Source organism: Anser anser (assembly GCF_964211835.1).
Source record: "Anser anser genome assembly, chromosome: 6".
Classification (NCBI taxonomy): Eukaryota; Metazoa; Chordata; class Aves; order Anseriformes; family Anatidae; genus Anser; species Anser anser.
In genome coordinates this window covers 30,641,606-30,669,134 of record NC_139726.1, presented here as the reverse complement: position 1 = coordinate 30,669,134, position 27,529 = coordinate 30,641,606, and the positions used below count along the sequence as shown (strand labels likewise).

Below are 27,529 nucleotides of genomic sequence, written 5' to 3'. Positions count from 1 at the left end.
TTTTTCAGAGACACCGTCAATCTTATCTTATTACATGTGAAATATCTAGGACAAATCCACTCAAATGCCAGTACTACCATCAGTATTCCTTTCAAAACAGTAGCACGGTGCCAGTTTTCTGAGCACGTACCTTTCCAGAACAAACAACAATGGGAAAATATTTCAGGATAGAAACATTTTCACATCTGAAACAGAACTCCCCTCACGCCTTTTTCCCCCCAAATACTACATGCAATCACAAGTAAAGCTAAAAAAAGTGACTAAACAAGTCAGCAAAGGGTACATTGAGAACAGTTGTCTACTCACTCTGGAAAGGCCAAAATATTGCAAATTATCCTTTGAAGAACTGGGACTACCAGGAGGAACGCTGCCCATTTGGATGTTACAGGCTTGCAAAGCAAAGGAACCACCCTGAAAACATTTCAGAAGATACAAGCTCCCACCAACCATTCTGTTTGTCACTTGAAGCTCCTTGAGCTCACATCCAACATTCAAGGCTTCTTAGTCAAGTATTTATTAAAGGCAATTCTGCCAATGCCCAGAATATACAGGACTTCATTTCTGTTCACTTGAACAGGCAGGATTCTGCAAGGAACCCTTCCACCAGCCTCCCCTAGGGAGGGATCCTGTTGCCAGAGCTCTCTGTCATGCTGGTACAAGGTGATGGGTAAGGGGCAGCACATGCAAACAGGAAGGCCAGCAATATCCCTGATGAGCACAGTGACATTCACAGCATTATGCAATAAACTCAGATCAGGTCCAAAAAGAAATGAATGTTTTATTTCAGCTACACACATTTTACTACAGCTGCACAAGAAGCAGAGCATTTGGGGACAGGATACGTACTGACTTGGAAGGAAACTAGAACCAAAGGAAGCTTGTTTTATATCTTATGCTCATGGAGACAGGACTGCGCACACTTTGGTAAGTCAGCAGTACGCAGTAACCTGCTCCATAACCCAGTACTAAAGCTGAGCCCTCAGCTTGGAACTGCTTTCACGTGAAAATATGTATTTCGCCTTGCTCATACTTTATCCATACTATTCATGGGCAACGTTAAGTCCATTAAAACTAATGTTTCAACCTGGGGCCCTAAAAATGCAGACCAGCATGCCTGCTTGAAACACATCACATTTCTTCTTTATTTGGGGATGGGAAGGGATTTGTTATCAGTCAATTCCTTACATACTTGGCAAGGGTAGAGGTTAAGGCAAGCTGTGATATATGCACTCTGTAAGTACAGAGAAGAGGATCCTAATCCCAACACCTTTTCTTAGAGGGGAGAGGGGATGCAAGGTTACTGCAGAAAACCTCGACGCGTGTTGCCTATATCTCTGAGAGAATTGCTGGGAGCTACTCAAAGAACAATTTCCTTTGGTGTTCTCATTCCTTTTCTACTCCAGCTGAATAAAAGGAACCCTAGGTGAAGGCCCACAATGTGCCCGCAAGCACATTAAAGACCTACAGAGATTTTATAACTATAATTAAGTTTGAACGACAAAGTATACTCGCATTAAATACTAACACATGACTGAAAGCACATAATCCACAAGCACAACAGAACCTCTGTTTTGATGGGGAAAAGCATTTATGCATAGGAGGGAGTTAACATAGCATCACTTAACAATTACCTGGAGGAAAACTATAATTAACAAAGCAACTAAACCCCTCTTCGTTCTGGAGTCCCTTATTTTCAAGGCAGGTTTCTGCTCCCCTACCAAACCAACCCCAGGAAAGCCGCCCTTCCCAGATGCTCGCGTGTATCACTGAAGCTCTCGGGGCAGTAACGATCAATTTTGTGTGGAGACAGATGTGGGAAGGCAGTTTCATCACCTGCTTGCTGCCACAGACGAGGATGAACAGCCAACAGGAATTTAGGGAACTGGGCTGGGAATGCATGTCTGTAGCAAGGGAGTAGAAGAAAAGGGCTAATGAAAATAACCCACAGGCTTTACAATCTCCAGTTAAAAATCAGCAGCAGCTCCTGATTCCTTGCAGACCTCCTGCCTTGATATAAAAATTAAAAGGGACAACAGGGTCCCTCCAAACCAAGTCTTCACAGACTGGCTGAGGTGGGAAGGGACCCCCGGGCCCACCCACCCCAGCCCTGCTCCAGCAGGGACACCCCGAGCAGGGTGCCCAGCCCCATGTCCCGGTGCCTCCTGAAGCTCCCCAAGGAGGAGACCCCACAGATATTAACGCTTCCTAATACCTGACTGCACCCTGCATCCAGAACAGTTTCAGAAAAATTCAGATTAAAATTGCCCCATAGACACTTTGGTAAAATCCCCCCTAAAGGAAGTTTCTCTCCCTTGAGCAAAGCACCCAGTGCAGGCAATCCTGGTGGCTGGCTGCTCTGGCCGAGTCTGTGTCATGGAAGATTCTGGAAAAATCATGAATGGTATTGAGAGTCCTACTCATCTACCCCGCAGGACCTAGTGCCAGAAGCCACGGTTTGAATGATGGGCACTTCTGAAAGATGCAAGTACAGCTGAGCGACAAACAGATCTGTACTTTAATCCTCACTGTCCCTGAAGATAAGACAATTCGTTTCTGCTAGCAAGCTGCAGGAATGGATAGGGCATTTGGGATTATAAATCATTGTTCCAGAGAACTAATAAAAAAATCTCCATTTTAATTTAGGCTCGGTTATAGTCCAGGATCCTCAAAATCCTTTCCAGAAAGTGCGCTAGCTGGGAAGCCACAGCAGGCTCTGGCACTCCTCTGCACCCTGCACTGCTGACCTTTGAGCACGGGGCTGCCTCGCAGCAGGAATTCCACGCGCATTCCTGGAGAATCCAGCCCGCGGGAATCAAACGGTGCCGTGCCAGCCGCACACCACACCTGGTTAGCTTCAGCCTTTGTTCCTCCGCTGCTCAGTTCATCTCTGTTTGGAAATAGTTTAAGATAGAGAAGAAATTCAGCAGCACGCGACATTTAACCACTAGTGGTAATTCAGAGCTGAGAGGATTAACAGAGCACAACTTGGGATGCTCTTCAAAATGATTTTTAGCAAGTGTTCTTTCATTGTATCAGCGTTGTTTGCTGGAGGAAGATGGCAGAGCCACAAGCCTTAAGATGCCTGCAGTGCCCTGTGATAAGCCCCTACTTACCAGAAAGCCTCCTCCTTGCTTCAGGTTAAAAATAGGCAAATACAAAGGGCTGGAGGTTAGCAGGTAATTCGCTCACACACGAAAATCAGAAGGCACACACAGATGTCTGCTGCTGCAGAGCTCCCACAGACCCGAAAGGCAGGGCAGCCGCACCAGTTGGCGGGCTCAACCACCGAGCCTGAGCATAAAGCAAACCACCAACACGATTTTGCTTCTGTGCTTCCCACCCATTATGCTCACAACAGCACGAGATAAGAAGGGAAAAGAAAAAGCGAAGGATTCCTGCAACCAAGCTTTCAGTGCAACTCAGCGTGACTGCGGAATTACCACCCCTACACCAGCACAGCAAGAACCAAGCCTGCTCGCACGTCTTTGTACACCGCCAAGGCTCCAAACACAGATCCCACTTATCTGATCTCAGCCTACTTTTTTTGGTAGTGTATCATTCGCAAATTTGGGGCCTGCAATCAGATTCGTAACAACTTTACCTTGAGTCACCCAGGAAGCTTCACAGATACCTGAACTGGAAATCAAGAATTCCCTCCGAGAGCTTCGTGCCCTCTGCCAGAGGGCCCCATCCCCACCTCACCCAGAGCCTGAAGTTTGTTCCTATGAGCTTCACTCCTCGTTCACAGCAACATTATGAGCTCAAATACCATCAGCTGCAGCAAGCACTGGTATTTCCTTACTTGAAAATATCTAGGGATTTCTGAGACATGAGATATGCTCAGACACTTTTAAGACTAAAAGTGAGTAATAAAGGTGATTTGAAGTGGAGCTGCTTGCCTTCAATGGCATTCAGCTAACACCCGTTCACCCCATGTCTTGAGAAGAACTGCAGGCCACCAGCAGGATGAGCTGCCCCAGAGCCCTGCTCAGGGCATACAACAAGGGTCAGGCCCCCAAAAAGAGCACTCACTGTCCTTTATGAGAAGCAGTTCACATGTTACATGGTTTTCTTTCAGTAAGATAAAACACAGCACCAGCACAGAAAGCTAACCACTTCGCCCACGCCCAAGCACAACTTTCTCACCAGGTCTCAAATACAACAAGGTATTACTGATGGCTTCTGAGACACGGGTGTGAACAGATGCCTGCCACCGATCAGTCTTAACCCAGACCAAAAGCTTTGTGATGACACCATGAGTTGGAACAGCCCATGCACTTCTGTACAGTTTAACCACCATTTTCTTATACCTTTTTTTAGAGGAAGTCCTTTAGCTTCATCTTCTTCCTCTGACACTTGGCAAACACTGTTAAGAGGTGCAACTACACGTGGAAACAAAAACTTCTCCAGCGCTGTGCCTCTGGTATTACCTCTGGATTATCAGAAGCCTGTCCAATACAAGGCTGTAAATCGAGGGAACTTCACTGCCAGCAGGACAAAGCCACAACACGTGTTCTCCTGGGGACAGCAGCTAGCCTCTCTTCATTAAAGCAAACCATCACTGATACATTTAACAAGGACATTTTGGGTACTAGGAACTGGCAGCCAGCATGGGAGGCGTACTGAAGACAACAAACCGAGCATCCTTTATAATCAAAAAAAGGATTATTTTATGGAAATAACCATGATGCAGTAGTTTTTAAAAAATCTCACTTGGAAACACACTGAGCTGAGTGACTTCAGCAGAAAAGGGCACTGCTTGGTGTCAGGCTAACCAAGTCTCACAAGGTGTGTCTTGAGCACTGGTATGCGTCTGTATGGCAGCACTCAGCTCGTTTCTCACACAAGGAAACAAGATGAATCCCTCGGCACTCGCTTGTAGCACCAAAGTGCCATCAGAAGGTGCAGAGGCACTGGCCTGGCTTCCTGGGATATGGGGCAGGCGAGGGGAAAGAACAGGGGAAGAGCAGAGCAGCTGTGTCCTCCCAGTGCCAGCAGTGGAGCCAGGCAACCCAAAGGCATTACTGGCTATGCATTGACCTGCAGACCTACAGTAGGCTGACAGAAGCATTTGAGTACTTTTGACTCAATATCTCCAATGCCTGGGGAACTCCTCCTAAATAATTCAAGGCCTGCCTTTGCCTTCAGCAAAGGAGTTTTCCACAAAGAGTATTCTCTGTGTACAAAGCATCAGCAGACGTTCAACAGCTGAGGTTCAGTTTTAAGGACATGTACCAGTCACTTGAAGTTACAGAACCAACAGCACATTAGTGCAACTTCTTAAACACAAGAAACACTAAGATTAAGGACTAGCATAGCTATAGGAACAGTTCAAGGAAGGTTACCTATGGAAGAAGACACTCGTACCTCTATTCACTCAACATGGCACAACTGACACCTGCTTACCACATGTTATGAAGCCAAAAGGAGCTGGACAACACAGAAAGCCAGCAGCCTGTGACAATGCACAGATGTGCCCACACAAGAAAGAAGCGGCACAGGAACAGCAACAAATACAAGAGGAGCAGTGCAATACAAGCAGCTTTCGAAACAGTCACATCGTGTATCAGTGTATGCTGAATGAAAAGGATTTGGTTGGATTCTGAAGCAGCAGTGACAGATGCCAAATTCACGCCCACCTTGCAGAGTTTGGGCTAAGCAACTTAATATCCCCAACTCCTTCCTTTCCCCAAGAAAAAAAATCATCTTGAAAGTCACCTGCAGACATTTACAGGGATTACAATACTGTGCTACAACACCTGTTACATAATAATAGCAGTGACAAAAAAAGCAAATCATGAACAGCTAATAAACTACTTGACAACAGACAAAATCATACGTGTTTTAAAATAAGTGTAATTGCTTAGTTTACCTTAAAATTAATTCTAATCAAAAGGTTAAAGCAGAATGTCTTCTTCAATAGCAAAAGCATTCAGAGATTTTCATTGCCCAGCACCTGGAGTCACAGAAGTCTGAAGCCAGTGAGAGAGGACTGAAGCCAGAAACAGGAAGGGTAAATCAGGAAGGATAAATCGCTCTCCCTTCTCAGAAAAATGACTCAAGCCAGACAGATGGATCTGTCTCTTACTGAAGCACTGCCACAAGATAGCAAGGCTTGGTTCCTTTTAGGTACCTAATGAAAAGCAACACCCCCAGCTCCAAGGAATAAGGAATGAAGGTGGATGTCAGCATGGAAGACCATGGATTGGCTGGACAGAACTTACCTGTACTTACTATTTTCTACTTAAACAATCCTTGGGGCTTCACACATCAGGGGAGGTTGAGAACAGGGCTATCTATATAGAAAGGACTAGAAAGAGAACTAGAAGAAAGATAATATATAAACGTTAAGTCAGGAAGTGTACCAAATTAACAAAGATGTAGGGCTGCCAAAGAAGAGGGGGCAAGAGGATATACAGACCAAAATGGATACCAGTGGCAGCCAGTACAGATCTGCCATAGAGGACTGTGAGAAGGAACAGCCTGAGCAAGGAAACCAGCAGTATGTTCCTCAGGATGTCACAGAACAGGTGGTTTTCAAGTCAAGTCAAGCTAGAAGGAAAACCAGATTTCTCTCCAAGTCTTGCACACAATACCCTGAAAGTTGTGAAGAGCACTACGTATTTGAGTGTAACAGCTTCAATAATTAAAACTACAGAAGAATTGAACCTTGTATGCTTCACGAGCACAAAGTGAGATTTTTCGCTGCAGAACTTGGAGGTTGAGGCAGAAAAGCTGTTGCCTTGCCAACATAAATATTTCTGTATCACTGAACAGAGGAGCTTCTGAATTAGGATGTTGCATAAGGAACAGTTAGGTCAACATCACAGTTTCCCAGGCAGCCTGTCCGCGATACAAATGCAGTCACAGTCCTGGAAGAGCAGAAGATATTTGGGGCAGTATGTAATTCTGACGCTCATCCCAAAGAAGGCTTCAGCTTTCAAGAACTGCAGGGACAGCATCATCTTTGCAAAAATGCTCCATAAGAGCAGCACTAGAGGTGCTGGGGGCCCCTGTTCTTACAGCAACCCATCTGAGAAAAAGTGCCATTTTATAGTGACAGTAAGCACTAATGCAACTGCACACCAAGACAAGGATGAAACAATATTTGGGTCTTAAGACCCCAAAAATGTATGCACCCACTGCAGGAAGCAGAGCAACCAACAAAGGACTGCATGCAGCTTGCTAGAGGTGTTGCACGTCCTTACAACTACAACTGCACTGAGTGGTTTAGCACCTGCTTTGCAAAACAGTTTTCCCTCGTGTCTTAATCACAGGCACTGCCACTAAGCCACTGTTCACATGGGAATACGCAGGGGAAAAAAATCACATCATGGTAGTACAGAATCTTCTCCTCAAAATACATGCACATGTACATATGTACACATTAAGCCCAGCACAAGCAAAACAGTGGTTTTGGAAACTGTATTTTCTAGCAAACCAGCCAGAAAAGCCTACTGACAAATACATGCAAACAAATAAATAAAACTTGGACATGCCAGGAGCTGACAGCAGTCAGCACAATATTTTAGCTCCCCTTCAAGTCTGAGTTGCAAAAACTGGTGTTTAAAATGTCCAGCAAGGAAAGTTCTGTTATGGGACTTTATCTACGAAAGTAAAGCTTACCCCACAGCCATTCAAACTTCACTGTATTTTGGATGCTGCAAAGAACAAGAACCCTTTGCTAACACCAGGAAAGGAATAACTACACAACTCTTTCCAACAATCTTTCAGATTACTTAAGCACCTGCAAGGTTCAAATCAACTTCACCAAGTCCAGGTGCTGAGAGGACATATTTACCACTTCATCCAAAACCAAAACCTTGTTTGAGCAACTAGAACTGACAGATAAATTTTGACTTCGCAAGTTATTTAACTTATTAGTTTCTTCTATCTATAAGCTAGTGGAAAATAAAGTCACAGGTAAAAGGTCCCAGTTAGTTTACAAATAACACCTCCCATATTTGTTAGATACAACCCTGCGTACCATCCAGGTGGAATACTTATAACCAGGAACCACACAAATAACGTACCTACCTCAGAAATGCCAATAACTGTAGCTGGCAGTAGGGCCAAACCCCATGGGAGAGTCCTCATAAAGACTTCTCTATGCTGCCTTTATACTCCTAGAGATTTACCCTGCACTTCAACTTCAGACAAGTGACCTTAGCAGCTTTCTCTGTGCAACCTCAAAGAACAGAAGTCAAAACAAACAATACCCATGAAGAAAGACACCATTAAACTTAAGAGAAATCACCCCATGAATATCCCTTCAAATTAGACTGATCAAGACTAGCACAACTCGTAACCGGGGCAGAAATCAGCCCTCACGCCCAGCACGCTGCCCCAGGTCCCTGAGCAACCTCCACAGCTGACAGCCCTTGTAGCGCAGCAAGCCAGCCTGAGCTACAGGCCAAGGCTCGCTCGCTTTCTGGTTCCACCGCACTGTAAAAACCTGGAGCTGTAAATGAAGATGAACTCCCAGTGAGAGCCTCGTGCAGGGGTGAGGTTACACAGGGTGCAGGAGGCACGCAGGGCGGCACGGCTGAGGAGTAGCCGTGAGCACCAGAGGCAGCCAGGGCTCAGCCCCGCTTGACTCCTCATCGCCTCGACAAATCACAAGGGCCACTGTTTAAGTTTTATTACCGTATTCTGAGGTTAACAAAAATCATACAAAGCTGTAGTGCACTGTGTGCTTATTGTTTTTATGGTATCTGTTGCCTGTTTTGTTGTAAGAAAACAGTTGCTACTGTTTTGTCAATAACGCAGAAGTATGTCAAACACTGTCATTACAAACCAGCCTGAAACATGAACACCATCAAATGCTCCGTTTCAAAAATTCCATCGAGATAAGAGCTTGATATTGTACGCTTTTCATGAACAGAATAGATTATCGTTTCTCAAGTTCAATATACTGACATTTCTTTTTCCTCAGACATGAAAAAGCCCATTCTGTTTTTTTTGGCAGAAGCTGCCTTTTGCTGTGTGTTTACTGCAGTTGCCTAGGGGAAATCCTAACACCAATTATCAAAAGCAACACTATTACATTAACAGTCTGCATTAACGACGGCTTTTTTTTTTTTTTTAACCCTGTGTGGCTCGAATGAACACAAATACGCACGCGTTTGAAATAGAGCTGCACTCACTCTCCACTTTCCAAGTATCTATTTCTAAGATTATAACCGTGCCAAACAAAACACTGGCTACATGCTCTTTCAGTACCCTATTTCACAAATCATTTGGTAACCTAATAGCTGTACTTCAGTAATCAGGATTAAACTGCTAATGGTCATCAGCACAGTAGTATTGAGACTAGCTCTGGCTGCAGAGCAGAGCCAAGCCATCACTCACAACTCACGCATCATTCCTCTGCGGTGACCTAAGAAGCTGAGATCTGAACACAACCCTAACGAGCTGAGGTTCTGCGCACAGAGCACGGTGCTTTGAAACTGTATTTTGCCAAATGCAGCAGCTGAGAGTTGGTTCAACATCTGGTACAAGTGATTCCATCTTTCTTGTGCAACAGAACTGCTAAATCCAGTAAAACTGCTAATGGCCAAACTAGCGAAGCTGGAAGTTCTCTATAAGCAGTATACACAAGCAACTTCAACCTTTCCTTGGGTCTCAGAAGAGACCACGTACTATTCCACAGGCACAATCCACTTCTGAAAAATCAAATGCTCCTTTATCAACTCCAGACTCACTAGGATTAGTTAACAGCTGTGGGTTAACCTCATCTTTCCTGTCACGCTGAGCAGCCTCAAATTCAGAACCAGTAATTATCAGAAAGGTGCAAGAAGATCACGCTTTGCATGCCCTTTTCTTCGTGCAAATTGTTTTAGTCAGCTCCACATGAGCTTCATTACATCAACACAACGCACTTACCAACACTGGTAAACTAAGCGATAGGCAGATTCCTGGCAAAATACGTATATGCTAATGTAATTTATGGAGTTTAGTTATGAGGGAGTGGAGATGAATGCCTCTACAATGATTTTACATAAGTATTCAGTGATATATCACAAGAAAGTTATCCATTACTGTCATAAGGTGCGTAACTGCCAAGTTAATATAGAGCAACATTAAAATTCTACATTTCTTTTTAATTTTAACAGAGAGACCATGACTGCTAGCATCTGGCATACACTTTAATATTGTGCAAGCATTAATCCATCTCATTCTTTAATTCAGCCAGTGACCTTAATACCACTTCAGTTCTTAATCATCTGGCTGTATCAGTGCAGCTGGCATTCGTTTCGCTTGACACGGGACTGCCCAATAAATAATAATGAAAAACCCTCTTAGTCAATACTCAACAATGCTTAACCCAACTGCAATTCCTTTACCTGCTGGATCTTCTTTTCACAGTGTCTAGACAACACTCATTTGCAGCAACTGAACCAGCCAGAAGACTTTGAGTCCATTAAAGAGCCTCCCCAGTGCTGAAAGAGAGCATGCTCTTATACCAGCACACCACCGAAACCCTCCAAATCCAACATGGCACACCAAAAGGAGCCAATTCCAGCACAGTGGTAGCACATCGCCCAAACTGCGAATGCTCCAAAGCTTAGCCTGCTCATCCATGCAGGTCTACAGAGCTAGGGCCTGCAGCATAACAGTGTAAAAACATATCGGGGTAGCAAGCAAGAGACAACACAGAACTAACAAGGATTCCCAAGTGAAGCCTTGCACAAAGACCGGAGGCCTCCCACAGATCACTTCAGCTTCCTTCTGCTTCCCATGATTACGAACTACAGAGAATTTGAGATAAAAGCTTAAACATAACTCCTCTAAAATACCACCAAAAATCAAAAGAGCAGTTTATAATTTTATAATCCACTTTTTTTTTTGAGTCTACAATCCTGATCCACAAATCTGCTTAATACATCCTCAAGAGGTGTTATTCAAAGTTATCTGAAAACAAACACAACAAGAGAGGACCACTGAGAGGAAACCTGCTGTTCTAAAGCAGCCCCAGTGCTGTCCTCCTCCTCCAGAGCAGCACTGATAATTTCCCAGATTCTGAGAAACAATACTGAAAACTTCAAAGCGAAAAAATGTTTAGATGAGGAACAAAACTTCCCTTGACCAGTTCTTCCAAGTAGTTTTAAGGGGGAGGGAGGGATGGATGGGTGAATATATATTTCTTCATTCCATCTACAGGTTGAATACCGTGACAAAGACCACTAAAATAGGGACTGGTGAACTTCAAAAAAAACCCTAATTGATACTTTAGATAGAAAAACACTCCATTAGTAGAATGGCAACATCAATATAGAATTTGTCTACAGTACAATTATTATTTCAAAATGGACAAAAACACTTCCCTCATTTCCATTTCCACCACCTTGAGCAGCATCCTTAACACCAGGTTCCTCAAGAAAGACCAGCTCAAACCTTCACAGCAGCTGGCACGCAGTGCTTCAGCAGCCGCTCGCTGTGCTCCTGCTACAGGGAGGTGTTGGAACCACCTCTGCCAGCCACCCACTACCACCACCCAAAACCTCGGTCAGCTTCATGCCAGCAACGCCATGGCAAATGGGTTTGCAAGAACAAAAAGAAAGCGTTTGATGCCCAAAGACAGTTTACTGACCACATCAGGAATAATTCCCTCCAAATCAACCTTCTCCCACGTCACAGCAACAAGAAGCACACGCAGGATTAACTATTCTTCCTTCTTGCTTTAAAAATTCTGAAACTTCAGCTTGTTCACAATTGCATTACATGACTAAGGTAATTAGGAACAGATTTTCAACGTACATCATACAGGCTGATATTGGGATATCTGGGTGATTATTTCAAGTTGAAAATGTCAAAGGCATGTTTTTACACTCATACTTTCCCTACAGACCTTAGGCAGGCATTGCACAGAAAGTACAAAGTCAAAGGACTCGTGCACAGCACCAAACATGTTAAATACCAATGTCACATGGGAAGCAAGTTTCAAGTAATAAATTTTTTACAACTAGTTACACAGGAAAAAAAACATTTAAGTAAGGATTTCTCCCATACCTCCATCATTACTCTAAAATCTAGGCACAGGATTATCAAGAGCATACCAGTTTTATTTCAACTAAAAGAAGCCAAATTGTCAACACACAAGTCTTGGCTGAACAGCAGCTCATTCCAATCTTAAAATACTAAAATATATTTGGCACGCTAATCATAACATGTCATGAAACTTTTCCTCTTAAGAAGCAAGAGGGGAAATTAAGGACAAAATTTAAACTTAAGCTTTCTGGAAGGACACCAATAAGCGACAGCCGAAACTTCGCACAGAGGCTCTGCGTACGATTTTGCCTTGAACGGAAGGCAACTCACTGCACTTCTGCAGAAGCTGCGCTTCTCTGGATAAAAAAGGAGAAAGTGGACGAAGATGCTGGACTGACAGGAGACCTGCTAATCCATACCAGAAGCCTGCAACGCAGCTACCAGTGTGTAACTGCACTGCTGTCCCCAGGACACGTGCTTTTTGGAAAACGAGACTGAATGCTTCCTTGGGACAGATAAACCTGATATCAGCACATCCACAAAAGCCTCTCTGGAACATCTTCATGCTGCATATCGGTGGTTACTGATTAACTCAAGTCTTCAGCTTATCCCAGGCTGAAAAGGCTGTGCTCCACATATATACGGTCGTATACCATTAAAACAGAGTAACAGCTTAAGCATATTGGCACAGGACAGGCATAAATAGTCATATGAAGCAACTCTCTGTTGTGGTTACCTCAGGCTTTAACCAAGGTCAGACCACAATTTCCGCCACGATTATTATAAACCCACATAAATGCCTCTACATCAATAAAATATTACAATCCTCAGTTACTAGCTCTAAATATTCGGCTCTGCTCCTTGCACCTCAAACTCGGGGCATTCTCTTAGCACAACTTCTGGCTGGGGGAGCTGCAGCAGGCTGGTGGTGCAGGGAAGATCCCCTGCTATTGCTTCCCCACAACAAACCACCCTGGCTGCTTTCTGCAAAATCCACTGCTGGATCTGTGGTTCAAGGAAAGCTCAAATATTTTTCATTGAGGACTTTGTTTTTACAACGGCAGCAACTTACAGATTAGCACTTAGTGCTCAACAGGTTAGCATAATTACTAGGCAAACGTTTGATCCCCGATACCTTACAGAGAAGCACAGCTAGGGAGAAAGCACACGCGCCGTCCTATGTCAAAGCCCCGTAACCAGCATTTCTGGTTTGACACGTCCCAGCCAACGCTGCCACGAGCCTCTCAGATCCTCACCGAGCACAGCTATTCAGCTTGACTTCCATCCCGCGGTAAGGTTCATTTTTGAGTTCCTCCTGCATCCTGAGGATTCACGAATCCTGGAATTGCCAACCTGCTTCCACCTAGCATTAGTAGCACTCGGCTAGCTGAAGGTTTGGATTACATGCACCATGTAAGATTGTGCTGCATTGTGTTCTCAAAAAATATCATTCCGCTGAAGTATTTTTGAGACAAAAGTAGTGTAGGACTTAATAATTTACATAATATTTGCCTACTCCTCCAAGGCGAGCAGACATTTCTGACCCCCGTAACCCATCTTTGGGATTGCAGAAGGGGAAAAGCCCGGCGCCGCACAGCACTGGGTCACCCAGTGACCTACATACAGCAGCACAGGAATTCAGCTTCCACTGCACAATTAAACAAGCCATGCTGGTCTCACCCAACTATCCTAGAAGGCACAGTGCATCAACCCAGAGCACATTTTCGTTCACAAAGCACACCTAACTGGCCCTCCTCAGAACTGCTGTGCTATGCACCTGAGCAGAAAACACTACCGAGCACTTCAAATCACAGAGCACTGCGTAGAACAGCGACTGTCAGCTCACGCACCTGCACTCGCAGCACGGCATTTCCCTCTCCTCACACAAAAAGGCCCTTCTACTCCCCCCACCACCACTCCAAAGCTCTGCAGCAAACGCTCCCACTCGCATCCCCCACCGCCCAGCCTCCCGGATCAGGCAAGAACAGGCACCTTTGTGGGGGGACCCATCGATGCTCTCGGAGCTGGACTCTATGTCGGCGGTGGCTCTCCTGAGGCTGCTAAAATAAGCCCTGGACCTGGAGAAGCTGCTGCGTGGGGACCGGCCGTGGGGACTACCAAAGAGGGTGGAGGTGCCGTCTTTGCGGGCAAAGATGCCGCTGAAGAAGCGCAGCAGCCGGTGCTCGTGGGCTGCAGGGCTGCTGGTGGGGCCGTCCCGCCCCAGGCGCTCCGAGAGCCGCTGCAGGTCGCTGTTATCCAGCGTGCGGTTCTTGCTCTTGCTCCGCTCCCAGCGCTCCAACTCGGATAGTGGGTCGGCCTTGCTCAGCACCTCACCCACGTCCAGGGTATTGCGCTTCTCGGCGGCGGGCGGCTCGGCGGGTGGCGAGCCCGGTGCTCCGGCCGCCTGGTTGGGCTGCGGCTCCAGTGGTGCGGGGAGGCACCCCGAGCTGCTGTGCCGCCGCACCCGGCTCAGCGCCCGTGCCCGCAGCAGCTCCGCGCCGCTCCAGTGCCTGAAGCTGAAGCTGCGCCGCAGCAGGCCCGGCTGCCGCCCGGGGCTGTGGCCCGGCTCCCCCAGCTGCACGGCCTCACCCCAGCGGCCTGCGGGTGAGCGGTGGGCCTGGAGCCCAGCATCCTCCACAGGAGAAGCAGCCACCGGCTCCGTTGCAGCTCCAGCTTCCTTGCGGCTACAGGTGGCCACCGGCTCCGGGGTGAGGGTGGCATCCTCCAGGGAAGGGCTGCTCCTCGGTCCTGTGGAGGCTTGCTGCCGTGGACACCTGAAGGTCAGCTCGGCAGGGAACGGCTGCCCTGCCCTCCGTGGCACCTTGAGACGGCCCAGCTCCAGCTGCCCGGTGCTGAGGGTCCTGAAGTTGCGGAAGCCGCAGGGGCTGGGCACTCGGTCCTGCTCCTCGCCCTCCTCCTCGCCCTCCTCCTCCTCCACCAGCAGCAGCCCGGCCCTGGTGAGGCTGGAGGAGCCGGGCGCTTGGCCGCAGCCCCACCGCCCGTGCTGGGGCGGCTCGGGGCCGGGCTGCCCGCCGCTCTCCGGCCCCAGCAGCTCCTTCTTCACCATGGTCACGGAGATGCGGTAGACGGTTTTCCTCTGGGGGGTCCCGCGCTGCATCCTCTCGGGGGAGGCGGCGGCCGGCGGCTCGCTGCTGTCCAGAAGGTACATGTCTGCCGCCCTGCCCGCGCCTGCCTTCAGGCAGCAGCCGCCAGCCCGGGCATCCGCGCCACCGCAGACGTGCGCCGGCGGCACCGCGAATCCCAAGGCAGAAGCGCCGACCGCTGGGGAGAACAGACAACGCTAGCGATCAATAAGGAACCGGCCCCCGAAGCCCGCCGTGCCCAGCCCGCCCGGCCCCCTCCCGAGGCCGCGCACCGCCGGCGGGTGCCGGGCCGGCCTCCGGGAGGCCCGGGGAGGCCGCGGAGCGCCCCGGGGCCGCTCGGCTGGGGCAGGGCAGGGACGGGACGGGGCAGGGCTGCGCTGCGCGGCCGCCTCCCCGCCGGGCGGTGCCGGGCTCTGCGCCCTTCGGTCGGCCCCGGCCCCAGCCCCAGCCCCGGCCCCGGCCCCGGCCCGGGAACCGCCGCTCCGGCGGCCGCTCAGCCCCGGCGGCCGGGCTCCGGCAAGAGGCGGGCTGGACTCGGCGCGGAGCGGAGCGGGACGGAGGGAGGGAGGGAGGGCAGACGTTGCCCACATGGCTCCCAGAGGGGCTCAGAGCCCAGCCGAGTACGCGCGCCCCGAGATGCTGGCTGCAGAGGGATGGGAGGGCAACACCGCCTTCAGGGAGATGGAGAGCCAAAGTCACCTGGAATTATTGATATTTTTTAAACCTGAATAAATCTCTGAAGCTAATATGCTTTGCAGAAAGCCATGTTACTGGGGGTTTCTATACTATATGGTTAGCCATGGTTACTATATGGTTACTACATGGTTACTATATGGTTAGCAAAGCAGAAAGTTCTGACCTACCACATCCTTCACAACCACAGGTTTGAACAGAAGCAGATGGACAGCAGGGTGACACACATTGTACAGAGCGGGACGACAGGGTGACACTTGCTCCCTCCACACCCAGCTCACCGATCCTCAAGTGGTCCAGAGCAGTCACAACAAAGTCATTGCTGAATCCTGGAAAGGTCTGAGTTGGAAAGGACCCTAAGAGATAGTCCAGTTGCAGCCCTCCTGGTCAGGCACCTCCCACTAGACCAGGCAGCCCAACAACTCACGGAGACAATATTGAAAAAAGCATCAGTAAGCTATGATGGCAGACACCAGAAATTCAACACTGAGGAAAAAGGTTTAAAAGCACACACACAGGTATTAGAAGAGTCAAGATTCATAAGCTACATTTAGCTGCTCTGTACAGTGCCTCCGACATTACAGTCACTCCTTGTTTACCACTGCTAGCAATGTTTAAAAGCAGTAAATGTAAAAACAAAGGAAAGCAGCAGTGTACCTCAAACAGAAGTGAACCCCTAGGCTGCCAAGGCAAGCCAGGATGGCTTCAAAATCAGCCAGAAGAAAGTGGAGAAGAAAAAACCACCTTCTTGGGCACAGCCCAGGCAAGTTTGGCAGTTCCAGACTGCAGGAGGCACGAGGGGACGGGAAAGGGCACCAGCACCATGTCCAGGTGGCACCAGGACATTCTCCTCCAGCTCCACCCAACACGTGTGGATGCTGTTGGCTACAACTACCACACAACACTGGTTTATTGACTGCACCGGGGTCCTGGAACACACCCTGGGGAACAGCTCCTAATAGGAACACAGTAAATTTCTGGTTTAAGCCAATTCTCCAGATATGACAGGTGCTATTGTCTCTAACCCAAAATAATTAACATTTATTATTCATCTTTGCTTAGTTCACATTGCTGAATAGACTTGCAGACGTACCTTTTGCAGGTAAAACCAGCTGCACTTAAGAGAAACAGCCTTAAAATCAGCCTGAGCTCACACTTGCCTGGTCTGAAAACAGCCTCCCAGTGCTTGCTCACACAGGATTATAGCACATTTTCCCATTTCTCTGACATCCAGAAGGCCATTCCCGACATGTATTTCTAACCTGGAGGTGGGGGAGCCGAATCTGCAACAAAGACTGGGTCTAATCAGAAACACACAGAAGCCATATTAGAAAAAAAGCACACTCTTTAGGAAACCCAATGGTAAAACCGCTGCCCTTTAGCTACCCGGCGCAGCACGTAAGCCAAGCGCCACGACCCGTGTGGCTCAGGGACAGCTCCACGCCACGTCTTGCAGCACGCCAGCGGCTGGAAGCAGCTCCCTAGCGGAGCAGCAGTGGAGTGGAGCAAACCATTTGTCATCGGCATCGGCCCTGCATGGCGGAGCCCTTCGGGAGCCGCTTACAAGGGCCCAGCAGCCCGCGCGTTCCTCGGGCTCCCCTCTCCTCGCCGCCCTCAGCCCGGTGCCTCCTGATGCCGGGGATGAGATGTGCGGGCTGCCGGCCACGCTGCTCGCTGGGTCTAGCGGCACGCTGGGAAGCTCGCTTTCCCCCCAGCATTAGCATCTATCGTCTGTCCTCTAGAGGCTGTGCTTTGGTCGGGATGCTATTATCGCCTGGATGGTGGGAATAGATCTTAATCATCAGCTCCCGATGCTGTAACAACCCCTCTATGCCTAGTAAATCATACTCAAAGAGATTGCACCGCTATTCAAGCCACGACTCCTCATAAATTATTCACCGCCCCACAACTGCGATCAGACGGCTGCTAACGCGGCCACCTTCGCTGGCGCTCCAGAGACCGCCATGCGGGTGCCTGCAGCTCCGTCACCCCCCGACGAGCAGTTCAGGAGATCTGCCACCCAAGCACCCTGCCGGGTGTCCCACAGACACGGTGCAGCTCACAGGAGGAGGCTCCGTGCTCCATGCAGGCCCTCGCATTGCCCCGGAGGCTGGTGCCCAGCCCAGCAGCCCACAGGGGTTTTAGCAGCAGCAGCGCATCCCCTCCTGCCCTACTGCTGCCCCGTCACATACCAAGCTCAGATCCCATCCCGTAACAGGAGACATCCCTTGGGCCTGGTGACCAGAGCAGCCAGAAGTGCCTGCAGCCAACCCAAACAAGTCATTTGGCTTCAAGCCTACTCCTTGTGTCCTGAAGGGCTCCCGGCAGCCAGCTCCAGGCACCTCTTCCCCCGGCAGCAGCTGGAAGCGGAGAGCACAAGGCGCACACACTGTGAACTGGGGGCTTCCGAAAGGGAGGGGGTCCACCAGCAGGATCTGATGGCACACGCATATACACCTCATTTATTCCTCCAAACTCCCAACATCACTAACACCTACACTGCCTTCTGCCACCTACAAGACGTGCTTCCAAAATACCGTGCTGTCTCTCCAAGACATTTACACTGACAGCAATGCTGTATAAGCCTCATTCAACTTGCCCATTAAAGGCCGTTATTTGCCATTTTGCATACTACTGCCAAGGTCAAGTGTACCAACGTGGCCTTTAAGTCTTCATCTGTAACAAAATCAAACCCCAACACATACCACAAGGCAACGTAAAGCTTTCTGGATACATGGGATATGATCTTTTTTCACGTAGGAAGCTCGCTCATTTCACAAAAAGCAGGAGGAAACCACGCTGCTGCTCACGATGTTCCTGAGTTCAACTTCATGCCACTGCTGACCAAACCACCAGCACACAGTGCTGAACACGAACCACAGCAAAGACAGCTGTGCTGGGAGCAGAGGCATTATTAAGGCAAATTTCCTGCTAGCAGCAAATGCTTCTGACTTGATAAAGCAAAGAATTCTTAAATCATTAGAAGTGATGTAGAATAGGCTTCGCATTTACTCTTTTCCCAGCAACTCTGGGCAAAAAGACTCTTGAGTAATTCCTTGATTCCTTATTCCTTACAGGAACTTCAGTCTGCCAGGAGATTCAACACAACCACCACTCAAACGTAAAAGCCCCAACAAGGAGAAGGTATGTGGCTCATACATCAGTAGCATCTGCTCATTAGAATTTCAGTCCTGAAAACAAGGTGACAGGTTAGCGTGTTGGACTGAAAGCTTTTGGAGTGCACAACTCTTGTGATGCCGTTTTGATTATATGCCCATGCTTCACTTTGTTTTTGATGACTTCCAGTCATTCAAATCTTGGCTGCTCTAAGATGAGCAGATCTATTTTCATGTTTTTGTAGAAGGCAGGTTAAACTCTAGACACATGATATTATTCCAAGTAGGTGCTCCTTTAACAGATTTGTTGTGGAAGACGAAATTAGGTCAGCTGAACAATTCTTACAGTAATTCAGATGTGATTTCACTTTCCTCTTCTAGAAACAGTGTTCTATCCGCTGTTTGTCATTACAGATCAGTGTTCAATGAGGAAACGAGGGAAGGCATCTGGATGAGAACAACATTCTGCTGGAGGGTACCGGCAATACAGAGACCAAACCCAAAGTCTCTCTCAAGCCACGGGGTTATTGCATTAAGCCACTGATCTGTGTTCTTCTGTCACTACGCACTTGTCCATTAAAATAAGCCCGAATCCACTGGAGGCAATTCTTTGCTAAGACAAAGAACAGTGACAACTCACACCACCACAGAGAAGAGAAGCTACCAGCGAGACGTCAGCACTTGCTATCAATAACAATCTTACCGTCAGCACAATGAAATTACATTCCTGTCCTGAGAATACTGGATGCTGAGCAGGAAAGGGAAAAAGGGTGATGGGATGTGCAGCTGAAATGCAAGTCAACTATTTGCCTTTGTTACCAGGAGAGAAATAAAATGGTTGCATTTCCGGGACAGGGGAAGTGAGCAGCAGCCCATTCCAAGCGCGGATCATGTCACGCTTTCTGACAGAAGAGTTACAGCCTTCTGCTGCTACAGAGCTTAATGAAACGGCAGAGCTGACAAATAAAAGAAAACACAAATTACACTTTTACATTCATTAATACTTTAAGCTAAGATGCTGCAAACATGCATTTCCCCTGTAGCACACTATAGCACCCGGTACCCATCCTTACAGTTATACCGTTAATCTTCAGAGCCAGATCTGCCAAGTGAACGTGACAATTAAGTTGCTTTATAATTCTATCATCCCTCAAGGCCCTCAGTATGGAATAGCCAATATTAAAGCCTATCCCCATTTTGTACTCAGCTAGTACCAAGGCAGCATTCTGGTGCATGGGAAGTAAAGTGCAAATACATGTCAGCGATCTCCATTAAAGAGGCTGTAGATGAACCAAACTACCTGCACAAAAACAAATTACCGAAGCACTTCGTATTCAAACAGTGTTAAAACTGAGGTAACAGGCAGTAACGCTATGTATCTTCGTGATCATCCTACTGCACTCATCAGAGCTGCTCGAAGTTCTCGCTGCCCCTGCAGAGCCAACGCTGAGTTACCTGCAGCTCAGTCTGCTCTCCTGGGGAAGCAACAAGGGTCACTGCTCTTTGCAACCCTGCAGTCAACCCTCAGGTGATTCCACAACCTGGCTTCACTTTGAAGAGAAAAAAGGGTTAATCTAAGCTGCTGACATATCATCTATCTAACCTTAGAAATATGAATTCTAGAACTTTAATTTGCTTCCAGGTATGCTGCCAATGTAACCTATATATATAGGATATGCTAACTGCTCACTATCCATTTCACCTCTCAAGACAGACGACCACCAGTGACACTTGGTGAGGCAGGTGCTCACAGAAGGACCAGCGGGTGCAACTTGCAAGGACTGCCCCGTTCACCTGGGTGCCTTCCAGCTACTAGCAGGCGAAGATCACAGAGCTTCCTCTAACAAGCAAGGCAGCTCACCTTCCTACCCACCTGGCAGTACTTCATCAGGCTGTTAGCAAAGTTCATGTACAGTATCACCTCAAAATCCCATTTAAATGCACCGTTCGTGAATGTAAAAGCCATGCTTGTCTCAATACAAAAAATAAGTTTCAGAAAAACTTTAACTCTCAAAAATGAATAATATCCCCCCCCCAAAAAAAAGTAAGTGCTTTCCAACTCATTCATTTCCCTTAATACCCCGGTCATGCACCATAAAGTATTCTGACAGGCAGCATCAACACGCAGTTCCAATCCCTCAAACTCAGGTTTGCAACTTTTGCTTATTACATTGGGTATTTGAATAGCTCATGAAATGGGAAAATTTTCAGATAGCTGCTAACTATATCAAGTGATACTCATTTTTAGGCAGGCCACTTTTCTCCTCAAATCATTTACACTTCGATAGACTGCATTGCAGTGACAAAAAAAACATCAGAACTTAAACTACTTTTGCCTGAAGTTTCATATAACAAGTATTGGAAGCATGTGAATTTTTCCTTAACGGCACAAACCAATTGAGTTCTTAAAGTCAAATTACTATCTGCACGAAGCCTAGATACACTTCTGAAGTGCCATAAATTCAGAGGCTTAAATTTTTATAAAAATGTGCTAACTCCAAAAGCATGAACATAAAAACATCAGTGTAGAAAGAGGGATGTTACAACACCTGCTACAGACACAGCCAAGTACTAACTGAGTGGTGCAAGAGCCAGTGGAAACCCTGCTCCTGATTAGCGAGCAGAATCTTGCTGTTTTAACCAGGTACACAACACATCTCAGCAAAACTAAATGCCACAACACACAGCATATATTTGACCCCAGACTTCTGAATTGTATGCAAGAAAGTGTAGCAAGCAAAGAACATGAAAATAACGGGGAGTGCAGTCTGGTCCAATATATAACTGGGTAACAAACTCTCCAACAGAGCATTTGTTCTACAGCTCTTATTCCAAATACTACTATTCCATATTCCCAAAGCAAACAGCTCTCAGGTGAGAGGCTTGTGGTGCATCCTTCTACTCAGAAAGAGTGCTGTTTCTGATTCAAACTACAGTCTACTCTAGAACAATATATATATAGTTCTATATACTGTATAGTTTATTTTGTATGATATACATCTGCGTGCTAAGCCTATGACTTGGTATGGAATTACACCAGCATGCCTTCTGATTCAATACAAAAGCGGATGGATGGAAAGGGCTTAGGCCCCTAACCCCCCAGTCACTGTATTTCAATAAGCCACCTGTGTATTACGGAAGGCTTGCATCAAAAGCCTGCTTAATGCCATTCTGCAACTGAACAAATCGTGACATCTGTAAAAGCTTTTAACATTTGCTGAAACTGTTTAAAGCTTCTGTTTTCAAAAATGTAGTACCATGGTAAAGAAGGTAATGTGTAACCAACTCGAGTAGCAGTGTTTTCAAGCCATCCAAAAGCTAACAAGCCAAGGTTTTGTAACTACAAAGATCACAGTTTGGGTAGGTGCTGAAAGCTACTGACTGACCCAAGGGGCACTGAGGTACCTAAAGCAGAGTGGGAAAACTGAGCATGCAAAATCAGCCAACCCAAACAGATTTAATTCCTACGCAACTTGCTCAAGCCTTTATTTACCCAGCAGCTATACCCAAACACCTAACGCTGTCTTCACAGCTCTGCCACGTTTGCAACTCCAGCCTGGTTCTGCCCTTCATGCGTTATTTTGAAGGACAATTCCCCCCAAACCCAGCCAGCAATTCGATAATAGCCGCTTGTTGACAAGCCAACTAATCGCAGGCCGGAGCTGACTAGTCAAAACTACGGCAGGACACGGGAAGTTTAAAGCAGGACAACAGACAGCGGTGCTTCAGAGCCCGCTGGTGAGCTCCAGCTTGCGTGGATCTGCTTAGCTGTACTCCAACCACCTCCTCCAGCAGAGGGGACACACAGTTCTCCACTGAGATGCAGAATTTTCCATAACCTTTGGAGCGTGCCTACTGCTGAGATGCTGTACTGTGGTACCTAAGCACAGACAGTTGGCAAATCCTCGTTACTCCAAGGGTGTAACAGTGTTAGAAAGCACTCCAGGGAGCTAAATGGGCTCAACCATTTCCTTCCTGATTTGCAGGGTTGTTAACAGCTGAGAGGTGGCAGGGGTCAGACCAGACACACAGAGACACTACTAGGGAAAAAAAGGAGGAAGAAAAATCACCACTGAAATTTTGTGTTGATGCACAAGTTTACATCAGCTGGAAAATGATGCTGAAGAGCAGCGCTCCACTACTTTCAACAGATTTCTGTATGTTCAGTCTGTCTCTGTGTAATGGACACTACTGAGACACATGATTTAAACCTTAAGAACAGCATATAAGAAAGATATTGTTTTGCAGTAAAAGATAAATATTTCTCTCAATGAAGTAAGATGGTGCACCGATTCCCCCTTAGAGATGAACGTCATTCCACATACTGTTAGGCCACATTGCTGCTAAGAGCCATTAAGATGGACATTGCCCGTTATCCAAATACCTACCAAATTGTTTTAACACAAAGGACTCATCTTTTATCACTTCAGAAGATCTCCCTGAAACAGAAGCCCTTAACCCCAATGCCAGCTGGAAACGCAGCCCTAGCTGTGAGTGTAGTTCTGAAGGGATGAGCTCGTTCCCAAGGCCTCTCACCCTACACGAGGACCACGGCAGCAGGTCACGGTCCCCTTGTCCTCCCTGCCTCTGCTCTTGCCCTCCACCATTAGGCAAATAGTTTCCATGCCATTTCATCAACAGGATAAGAAAATTAACATAATTTTTGTACATACAAAAAAAAGGGGATGGGGGGTTGGAAAATTCACTTCCTCGCTTCTGCTGGTTTAGCTCCCAAGCTAAGCAAGGCCAGCTGCTCAGGAAATACCATTGTAATGAACACATTATTGAACATGGAAGAATCAATCGAGATTTCTGTCAAAACTTTCACATGCTGCAAACAGGCCAGAAATCAAATGGCTCTTCCAAAACAATTCTCAGCCATGTTAAACAACATCATCTTTCAAGAGTCAGGCACATGATTAAATTTTTTTTTTCTTTTAAATCACATGCAAAAGAAGTGAATTACAGTAATTTCAATAGGCAGATGTGAGCTACTCCTCACTGTTAACACTTGCCCTAGCCCCCCTGCTTTCTGATATTGCATTTGCTCCAAACCAACCAAGGAAAAAACTGTAGATAGAAATTAATTCCTTTCAAACAGGAAAGCTTATTCATTTCGTGACTGCTTTCATCTTGTATTCTGTAGTGATAAATTTGTTGACAACACACAAAGTATGAACCATTTTAAAGGATAGCTTAATCCTATCTCATTATGAATACTTTGGAGGTTTCTTATTCAGTTCACAGTAATGAAGAACCCTATGATACCAGAATTCCTACAGCTGCTAGAGACTACCTACTACAACTGTAATTTGGGAAAGTTCTTAAACAGCTCTACTCCTTTTAATCTACAAGTTTTGTAATTCAATGTAATGAACACTCATCAGTCCTAAGAAGAAGAATAAAGAAGGTACAGAAGAATATAAAGGTACATCTTATAAGCACCTTTAGCTATCTAATTTCAAGGTACAGAGAAGATGAGAACTTGTCTTGGAGGTGCTCGCTGAAATCACAAGGCACAGGAAGTGGTGCAGCTGGTGACAACTGAAATACCAACTAGATACAAGGGGTGAAAATACAAGGGGAGAAAAGAAATGAGACACTTCCCCATTATGATGGCCACAGACCGCTGCGAGAAGCTGTGAAGCCTCCATGTATGAAGGTGGCCCTGCTTCTCAGGGGGTGAGCACAGAGCTCCAGAGGTCGCTCACGATTTCTCCCATTTTGTGACCAAAATAACAAGTTTCACACATCCTGCTTTCAGACCCCAACGCATCAGACTGGCTTGCTTATGGTTTTGATTTCCATAATGACGTGCCACTCGGAGGTGAACACCTCCGACAAGTCTGTTCTCCTGCAAGAGGAAGAGGTGGAATCTAACTGCCTATATAGCTCCTTTTCTAAGTACATCTTTGGGATTGTTATTAATTCCACAGAAAGAGTATCTGCCATCCTCCATGAAGTCCTACAGTCCAGATCTTGCAATGCAAACAAGTATATTGTGTAACTGAACTTCTTGTAGATTACATATTCCTCCATTACCATGCTGAAACAACAGATATGCTGAGCTTTCCATTGTTCATCCAGCTGTGTTGACCACGTTGCAGGATCATCTTCTGGGCGTTAGTACTGCAATGTTTTGTTTCACAGTATCTGAAGTTTTTAATGTATTCAGCATCTCCTGTGCGGTTAGTTACTCTACTGTACCTACCGAAGGTGCCACCTCCTTAAAGGACTATACGTCTCCATGGGGAAAAAATAATCAATCTTCCGCATCATGAGAAGATATCAACCCAAAGGGTACAGTTTACTTAACAGAACAGTAGGCTCAACTAGCCACCTTCTTATCCCTCCACCTAGCATCAAGAAGAAAGTTCTATATAAAAATAAACCATCGAGCCTTTTCTGCCCTCTTCTTCTCCATTGCTCCCCAAAACCTTCTGCTTACAGTGTTTTCGACGAGCTGTCACAGTGACTTCGCATTAATATAGGCGTACCCAGCCCTTAAACTCCACTCCACACTGATACCTCATTCATTTGCTCATGAGATGTTAAGCTCAACTAAATCCACAGTAGCATCTGAGTTAAGCCACGGCTTTTTCTCTTTCATGGAGTGTGTTTAAAAGCACATATCCATTTTATCATCAAAGAAGCTTAATGAACTAACAGGTACTTTAAGAGCAGCTTATAAAAGGATGATCCCTAAACAAAGCAAGATGTCTGAATCCCTTAAAACACAGTAAAAGCACAGCCTTTTACATCAGCTACTAAAAAGGCTCAGGAGCAGCAGAGTATCCAACACACCTGCACTAGGAAGTCAAATAACTCTGTCAACACAGGCACTGCTTGGGAAGCTGAGAAAACATTGTGTTATTATTAGTGCTGTCACGTTTCGGGATCCAGTGTGAATTTCACGTGAGGTCCAGAACACTGCACTGGTGGCAGGAACACTGCTGAGACACTGGCTTGCATATACTCACCAACAGATCATCTCACACACGGAACTGCTGTAAGGTCAGAAAGCCACCCTGGGCTCAGACAAGCACACATGCCAAGACCATTTATTAAATGCCACTTTAACAAAAAGAATCTTTAGTAGTTGTGACCAGGTAGGGTATGACAACCCAAAGTTATTTTATTTAAAGGTCTTCAAGGTCCTAAGCGGTATGGATAACACAAGCGTTACCCAAAGAAACTCTCATTTCTAATGCAGTGCAATAGAGGGTATCTTCACTCAGGGAAGCTTCGCCTTTGTCTACAACTGTTTATTAGGAGTACCACAGGGAAGGACTTAGAGATGGCATGGACAGTTCTGCAGCATCACCTTTGAGTATTTCAGCACAAACTTCATCAACTATGTGTTTTCAGACTTGATTCAGGACAGAGATCAGGATTTTTTGTTGCCAGCTAACATGCAGAATACATTTGACAACAACCAGGCCGGCTCAGGCTATGCTTCGGCCACGTTCTGTTCCACAACAGTTTTGTTACTGCAAGCAAAACACGCGTAGACACTAAAGTCAATCCATTACTTAATTCTCTTCATGCAATCGCAAGTTTTCAAAGTCATCCAGCAAGGTCAAGCCTCCAGGAAGAGTTCAAGTTTGCAACGCGTTCCTCATCAGCTCATGGAAAACAGGCCGCAGCTCTGGGTCTGGGGCTTCTGCACAGACACGTTTTGCCTCCTTCCCAGCGCTCATCTTCTGTCAGCCAGCATCCAGGACAGTCACTGCAGTCACTGCTCCACCGGCACACTAAGCATTGGTAATGGAACTGCTCATTTTGGCTGCTGCAGTTACTTTTTCTGATTTCTCTGTAGAAAAAAAAAATACTTTGCACACCATTTTTTCAGCTTGGAAATACTCAACTCATTATTATTTCTATGAAAAGTTGATCTGATTTATTAAATCCGTAATTGCGCCACATAAACCAAAATACAGCTGGAACAGTACTGACACCACTGCCAGTAACTCCGGATGCAGGCCAGGGAGAACATGAAGCAGATAACACAAAGCCACTCATGAAAAAACAGTGCCATCTCCACTCTCTGCCTCGTTGTCTTTAAAATATCATTTCCAGGCTTACTTCCTCCATCACAATATGCCATCTGTTATTCCAAGGGGGCACTTGTCCTAAATGAATCTTTGAAAGTTGCAGGGACACTAGTTTAAACAAGGAAACAGCTTGTACTGAGACAGGTTCTAGCTGTCGAGGACATGACCTGACAGAGGATAGAAGCTCATTTTAGCCAAGAATTTCTTTTTCCAGACTGCTAGCGGTTTGCTCTTCAGCACATTTTCTCTGAAAACTCTGTAGAAGCTTCACATATGCATCTAGCCAACAAGGTCAAGAACAGTTGGGCGCAGCTCGAAATAAAGGGCCAGCCCTACACAGACACCTGACCTTCCCGTGCCTGCCAGCGATTCAGGCCAGCACCTTCTCCATGACCCTCACAGCAAACTGGGAAAAAATTCAGCCCTTTGACACCTACCACACAACGCAGAGCAGCAAGTAAACAAACAGATGCTGCAACGAAGACAACGCGAAGAAACCATCCTATGCACTACAGCATGCATAAACCTAGAAATGTAACGGGACACATCTCAGTGCCTTACACTCCAGCTT

At 46.6% G+C, this 27,529-nt stretch overlaps 1 protein-coding gene across 11 annotated transcripts in view; it reads right to left on the bottom strand.

Annotated features, from left to right (window-relative positions):
• The window catches only part of AGAP1 (ArfGAP with GTPase domain, ankyrin repeat and PH domain 1), a 375,831-nt gene that overhangs the window by 288,649 nt on the left and 59,653 nt on the right, over positions 1-27,529 (bottom strand). For 7 of the 11 annotated variants that reach the window (XM_083841481.1, XM_083841486.1, XM_083841478.1 and 4 more), the window contains one exon: positions 13,984-26,717. The exons of the other annotated variants lie outside the window; for them this stretch is intronic. In XM_083841481.1, coding sequence (XP_083697607.1) covers positions 13,984-15,160 — 1,177 coding nt within the window. In that variant the 5' untranslated portion in view covers positions 15,161-26,717. The remainder of the gene's footprint in view (positions 1-13,983; positions 26,718-27,529) is intronic. 11 annotated transcript variants of the gene reach the window in all.